This window comes from Panthera leo, chromosome E2 (assembly GCF_018350215.1).
Source record: "Panthera leo isolate Ple1 chromosome E2, P.leo_Ple1_pat1.1, whole genome shotgun sequence".
In the NCBI taxonomy this organism is placed as follows: Eukaryota; Metazoa; Chordata; class Mammalia; order Carnivora; family Felidae; genus Panthera; species Panthera leo.
Genome location: NC_056693.1, coordinates 5,443,743 through 5,450,956, shown reverse-complemented (window position 1 = coordinate 5,450,956; position 7,214 = coordinate 5,443,743). Strand labels below are relative to the sequence as shown.

Below are 7,214 nucleotides of genomic sequence, written 5' to 3'. Positions count from 1 at the left end.
CTCTCACAGGATGTGCTGACAACTTCTAATCTACATCCCTAAAATCACTCAGAGAATGTCAGCAATGTGGCTGAGAAGGAATCATGAGAACATCATTCCTCCATAGACACATAAACTTGCACAGGACACACTGACCACATAGCATAATAGATAATGCTATAGTATTGTCATGCCATAGCACAAATCACTTTCTTCTACCTCAAATACTCAGGTCAAATACCATATGAACCCAAACTCATCAGCAAGAAGGAAATTCAAACATAAAACAGAAATGAACAAAGTAGGATACAGCAAAACTAGGAAAATATAAAGAATAGAAACACTTGGTTTTCAGTACATGAACAAAATTGGCAAACCTTTAACTAAATCAGGAAGGAAAGGAAGACAGAAGACAACTACAATCAAAGTGAAGAGTTGAAAGCAGGCACAGTATAACTGATACCATAGAGATAAAAATATTACAAGAGGTGACAATAGAGAATTACAAGCCAAGATAGATATTGAAAAATGAGAATAAATTTCAGAAATATAGAACCTATCTGGACTCCCTTGTGAGGAAATATTTTTAAAAATCTCCGTTGATCTACATCTACTAGGTAGATGATAAAAAACTAATTAAAATCAAAAACAAAAACAAAAAACCTCCCAAAAAGTAAAAGTATTTATCCAGATGAATGAACTGGATAATCCATACAAATATTGAATGAGAAAATTGTTCAAATCTCCTCAAATATTTCCAAGGAGTAAGAGAAGGGATATTAAGAACACAGTCTCTGTGACACCAAAATTAATAAGTTATCAAAACATAGGAAGACATTGTAAGTAAAGATGAAGGAAATAATTAAAAAGTAGTATTTTAAACCATAAGCAAGTGGGAATTCTTCCTGAAATTCGAGGGTGTTTCAGCACATGGATAACCATCTGTTTAAAACTGCACATTAAACAATGAAGATAAAAAAAAAAAAAAGAATGAAGATCAAAATGACATGATGATATTAAGTGATGCAAAACAGGAAGTGAGCTTATTGGACATAATTTTATGGTTAGAAATACTCAATAAAGCAGGAATGGAAGGAAACAACCACGACCTAATAAAGGCCATTTATGTATGGAAAGCTGAAATCTCACATATTCCATAATAAAAGACTAAAAGCTTCTCCCATACGAACAGAAACAAGGTAATGAAGCGACGTCATCACTTCAATTCCACACAGCAATGGATAGTCTCTTCAGAACAAGTGGGCAAGAAAAAAAATAGATTAAAGGGATCGTAAGTGGAAAAGATAAAACAAAATGATCTCTGTTCACAGATGACGTGACCTATAGAAATCCTGATGTGAAATGAATTTAAAACATGCTGGGTGGAGGGATGATTTAGAATCTCCACTCCCACCAGTCAATATCCTTACAACAGAAAGGTGAGCCCTTCCTTAACCAGTGGAAACAGATGTAATATGGGCTTGGAGGGACCAAGGAGTATTCTTGAGATGTTTGGGTGCAAAAAGCAGTTTTTAATAAAGCATGTAGTCTGCTGGGCAGGAAGATCTACACAGTCATTTTGAGAGGACATTGATTATATACTTTTAATTTGGGGAGAAAGATGTAATTTCTAAAGGAATTTTCATGTGTTAAAGAAAACCAATAGGATCTTGCAAGTCTGGCTATTGTCAAGGTAAAGGGACTCTTTACCTCTAAAAAAGCATTAAATTAAGGCATTCCTAGGATTCCTAGGAATTCCTAGAGGAATGTCATTCTCTGCAAGTCTCAAGAATGTATCAGTTGTGCTTCAAGTTGAAGGAAAGTTAACTAGAGAAAGCATGAGTGGGGAGGAGCAGAGGGAGGAGAGAGGAAAAATACCAAGCAAGGTCCACAATGTAAGCCCAGGAGCCCAACGGGGCTGAAACTCATGAACCACAAGGTCATGACCTGAACCAAAGTTGGCAATTAGCCAGTTGAGACACCCAGGTGCCCTGATTTTGACTTAGTTCAGACTCCATGTGATTCCATACAGTATTTTTTTTTTCTGTGCAATTCTTATTTAATTCAACAAAATATCCTCCAGTTTCTATGAGCTACACCCAGGCTTCTCTATGATGGACCACTTTGGCAGGAAGATTAGAGTTAATAAGCAATCAAAATTAAGCGATTTCATGAAAAATGTTTACTTTTCCCCACTCTCTAAAAATAATATACATAGAAAAGCTGCCCAGGATGAGAGCAATCACCATACATGACCACATTAGGATAGAAGCTAGGTATGGTCGACAGGGAGGAACCCACTAAGGACTATGTGAACAAAGGTTTCTGTCTTATTGTCTCAGAGTGGCCCAGAAAATAATTGCTTACCAAATATGTACTTTTTCATCTTCCTGTGAATTACATTCTTTCCCTTGGAGGCCCCAGACTTCTGATTCTTCCCTCCTCTTCCTTCCTTCTTCTCCTTCTCCTTGTTTCCTCTTCAAAGACATATATACCTTACTTTTCCTTCCTTTGCAATTTTCCTGTGTTTGTGGTCTCCACACATATACTATTAAATTTGATTTTCTGTTTACCTCATGCCAACTTGATTCTTGGTGAACAATGAGAACTTTCTCTGAGGTTCCAATTCATGCTTTTGTATATTCTTCCAAACCATATTTAGCTCTTTTATGCAATCCATGTTATGAAAGAAAAATAAACAGAAAGGCAGGACACAGGATCTATATTCTGGATCTATATTCTGGAGGAATATTTTCAAGTCCTAAAGTATGATGATTAACTCACATACATGTTCCTGAGGTAGCCACCACAACACCATGCGACCTGTGTGTGAACAGAGTATAAACTCAGTAAACACAGCCTTAACTTATGTTACTTTCCAAATACAGACTTCCTCAGACTAGAACTGTTCCAAATACTGTAATGGGTACATACATCTAACTCACTGATCTCTGTTCTCTAGCTTATGGCTTGACTAATAGTAGCTTCCTTGAGATTTCAACAGACCACCGATGCTGGGGAAAGAAGGAACCCGATGTTACTAAAAGATCAAGCTTAACCGTGGCAGACAGTGGCCTTTTCTAGTGCCTGCAAGTCCTGAGATCATATCGAGAGTCATTCAGGACTGTAGCACTGCTTCCCCTACCTATCAATGCTCAGTAGTTCTGTGACTCCCCCGTAAAATTCCCTGCTTGCTATGAGACTTTGTAGATGGTCTACAACCCCTGCTTCAGAGAACTAAAACAGTTCAAATAATACGGCTTTCTAATAAATCTCATCAGGTCACTGTCTTGAACCTATTCCCGTGTATAGGCCCTTTGAGCATCCTCTCCAGTATCTACTGTAACATGTGACATTTTAAAGCTATACCTGTGATGATTATTACATCATCCAATAGGCCCGCCTCCATAACTGTCACTGATCAAGGCCTGGGCAGTCACGGTAATCATTGTCATGCTTCTCAGTAACACACAGGAATTCAGTTAAGTCATGAAGATTAAATAGCACTTCCCGAATCCTCAGAAACTCACCACATTTGCCAATTCCTTATTTCCATGACATTTATTCATCAGATGATGCCACCAAGAGCTGCCTGTGACTTCGGAGTTTCAAAAGGGAGTCACTTCGGGTTCCCACTGTACACTGGAAAGAGATCTTTACATTTTCTTACTTTCCCTTTCCTACAACATTTAATAATATGAGATAAGTTAACACTGGTATTGGGATAACACTTCACTCTGTACACATCATTAAAGACAATTATGTTTTATTAATGAAAATGTATTAAGTTCACACATAGACTAAGTTATGCATTTCAAATCCATCACTTTATTACCATTGTTCAAAGTCTAGAATACAAGCCTTCAGAAAGTACTTGTTGATAAAATGATTGGGAATAGACACTTCCATAATTTTCCGGCCTGAGCTCATTCTTTAAAAATGTGTATGTGTAACTGTATGCATTGTGGGAAAGAGTTGGTTATGCTCTTTCTAATATCTCTGAGGATTTCATCATTTCAACCACACCAACTGACATTCTCTAACTATTGCTGTGATGAAGATATATACCAGTGCTTCACTGCACTGCCACCTCTTGTTTCCTTAAAGACCAGCTGGGAAATTACTTTCTCTATAATATTCAAGGAGATTTTTAGTTTGGGGCGCCTGGGTGCCTCAGTCAGTTGGGCGACTGACTACAGCTCAGGTCATGATCTCGCGGTGAGTTCCAGCGCCGCGTCAGGCTCTGTGCTGAGAGCTCAGAGCCTGAAACCTACTTCCGATTCTGTGTCTCCCTCTCTCTCTGACCCTTCCCTGCTTGCTCTCTGTCTCTGTCTTTTAAAAAAAAAAAAAATTTCTTTAAAGATTTTTAGTTTTAATATGGGGAAAAGAATGATGTTCTCAACACCTGTGTCATGAGAACTGACATCAATGCCTTCACCAAAAACAGCATCTCCATGGAGATTTTCTTTATATATTGTGTATTGTGTTGTCCTTCATCTTCCATGGGAAATGACACATGAGTCACACCAAATGAAGAAGGGCATGTTGTATCTTTGATGCATCAACATCAACCACATAATTTTCTGAAACCACTCACAAAAAATGAATTTTGGAAGTAATTTGAGAGTAGAAATATATTAGTATTTGCTAGTCACAAGTGTCGGATAGGGTTGAGGTGGGAAAAAACAGAGCACACTCTGAAATTAATGATGCTATGCAAAAATTGATCCATTTAATCTTTTGAAGCATAACAGCCTATACATTAAGCTTAACTTTGTATTATTCCTTATTATCAGTATTTTGATGTATGTCTAAATAGAGAGACTGATGTAGTACTTTCTCCTGTGAATTCTGTGGCATTTATTGACATTTGATGTTCAATTAAATCTTTTTCTAAATATTTATATCTTCCAAGTTACCTTCTTTTATGCCTTGTCTCGTGTTGGCTAAAGTGTTCATTTACTATGAAGGCCTTTTCTCATTCATTATTTCTGTAGGATTTAAATCTCATGTGCACTCTGGGATATTGATTAAGGATCAAATTCCACTTAAAATCATTGCAACTTTTTCTACATGTTAGTTTCTCTCCTGAAAGATAGCTATGATGTTGAGTAAGTTGTGAGTTCCAGCTTTGGTTGGACACATTCTGTACCTCTGTAATGTTTCTCTTCAGTATAAAGTCTGTGATGGTGAGTAGGGATGAGCAGTTGTAAAAGTTTTACCACATTCCTCACATTTTAAGTTTTTTCTCCGGTATGAATTCTGTGATGTAGAATGAAGATTCACCTCTGATTTATAAGCTTACCAAATTCTGTGTATTTGCAAAATCTTCCCCCACTATACCTTCTCTGATCAGGAGTCAGGGTTTAGCATTGTTTAAAAGCCTGACCACATTCTTTAGTATTCAATGGTTGTTCTCCAGTATAAACTTTCCAATGTGAAGTAAGGGGTGAGCAGTCCACAAAACATTTCCCAAATTTCTTAAATTTGGAAGATGTATTCCAGTATGAATTCTGTGATAATGAGTAAAGGTTGAAGAGTGATTAAAGACCTTATTACATTCATTACATTGTTAACGTTTCTGTCAAGTATGAATTCTGTGATGTTTAGTAAGCTTTGAGTGATGGGTAAAGGCCTTGCCACATTCTTTACATTGGTGAGGTTTCTCGCCAGTATGGATTCTGTAATGGCGATTAAGGTTTGAGGTCCAGGAAAAGGCCTTGCCACATTCTTTACATTGGTAAGGTTTCTCTCCAGTGTGGATTCTGTGATGTTTAAGTTCGGAGGGCCATTTAAAGGCCCTGCCACATTCTTTACATTGGTAACGTTTCTCTCCAGTATGGATTCTGAGATGTTGAGTAAGGCGTGAGTGGTTCTTAAAGTTCTTGCCACATTCTTTACATTGGTGAGGTTTCTTTCCAGTATGAATTCTGTGATGTTTAGTAAGCTTTGAGTGATGGGCAAAGGCCTTGCCACATTCTTTACATTGGTAAGGTTTCTCTCCTGTGTGGATTCTATGATGTTGATTAAGGGCTGAGGGCCGGGTAAAGGCTTTGCCACATTCTTTACATTGGTAAGGTTTCTCTCCAGTATGGATTCTGTGATGTTGTTTAAGGTCTGAGGGCCATTTAAAGGCCCTGCCACATTCTTTACATTGGTAAGATTTCTCTCTAGTACGAATTCTGTGATGTCGAGGAAGGCCTGAAGGCCAGTTAAAGGATTTCCCACATTGTTGATATTTCAAAGATTTCTCTCCAGTGTGAATTCTGCGATGTTCAGTAAGGGGTGAGTGTTGGGTAAGGGCCATCCCACATATTTTATGTATGTAAGGATTTTCTCCTGTATGAATGTTCCCATGTCCGTTGAATGATGAGCGATACTTCAAAGTTTTACCACATTCTTTACATTTGTAAGGTCTCTCTCCATTATGCGTTTGCTGATGTTGAATTAGTGTTGAGTGGCAGTTGAAGGCTTTGCCACATTCCTTACAGATGTAACCTTTCTGTCCAGCATGGATTGTTGTATTCATATTTAGTCTTGATGACTGACTAAACATGTTCCCAGGTTCATTCCACGTGTATGGGTTTTTTCCCACGTGACTCCTCGGATGATCACCACCATTGGAGGACTGGTTAAGAATTTTCCCACATTCATTATATTCAGAAGGATTCTCTCCCAAATGTATTCTCTTCTGTCTAATAAGGTTTGATCTTTGATAAAAGACTTCCCTACATTTAGTACAGTCACAATGGTTCCCTGGCAAATGAGTCCGTAGAGATTTATTAACATTTGAGTCCTGGTTAAATATTTTCTCAGATTCACTGCAATGAGCAATTCTGTTCTCATTGAAAATGCTGTGGTTTTGTTGTAAGGTCGACTGCTCATTGAAGGACCCCTCAAATGGATACCACTTACCATTTTTTTCTTCCTTTTTCAATCTCTGACTTTCAGAAATATTTGACTGAAAGGTTAATGCAATCCTATTGTCAAAATGGTGCAAAGAAGTATTTTCAGCATGGACTAGGTCACTTTCCAGATTCTCCAAATTTTCATTCTGCAAATATGTCTGTTTGACCACTTGATTTGAGCCTTTGACTATAGAAGCAAACTGCCTTGCAGAAGTAACAGTCTTAGAGAGGGTGGTCTTCCAAAATGTTTTATATCCTTCACCGTTTGGGGCAGTGAGACTCATATAATGGGCAGTTGTCTGTGTTTGCATATGTGCTCCATGAGAT

At 37.8% G+C, this 7,214-nt stretch overlaps 1 protein-coding gene across 1 annotated transcript; it reads right to left on the bottom strand.

Moving 5' to 3' along the window:
• Nucleotides 1-5,563: 5,563 nt before the first annotated feature.
• On the bottom strand, nucleotides 5,564-6,508 carry LOC122208838 (zinc finger protein 879-like). Its single transcript, XM_042920297.1, has 2 exons — nucleotides 6,360-6,508; nucleotides 5,564-6,116 (listed from the first exon to the last, which is right to left on the bottom strand). The coding sequence occupies exons 1-2, from the start codon at nucleotides 6,506-6,508 to the stop codon at nucleotides 5,564-5,566; spliced, it is 702 nt and encodes a 233-aa protein (XP_042776231.1).
• Between the last annotated feature and the right edge of the window lie 706 nt (nucleotides 6,509-7,214).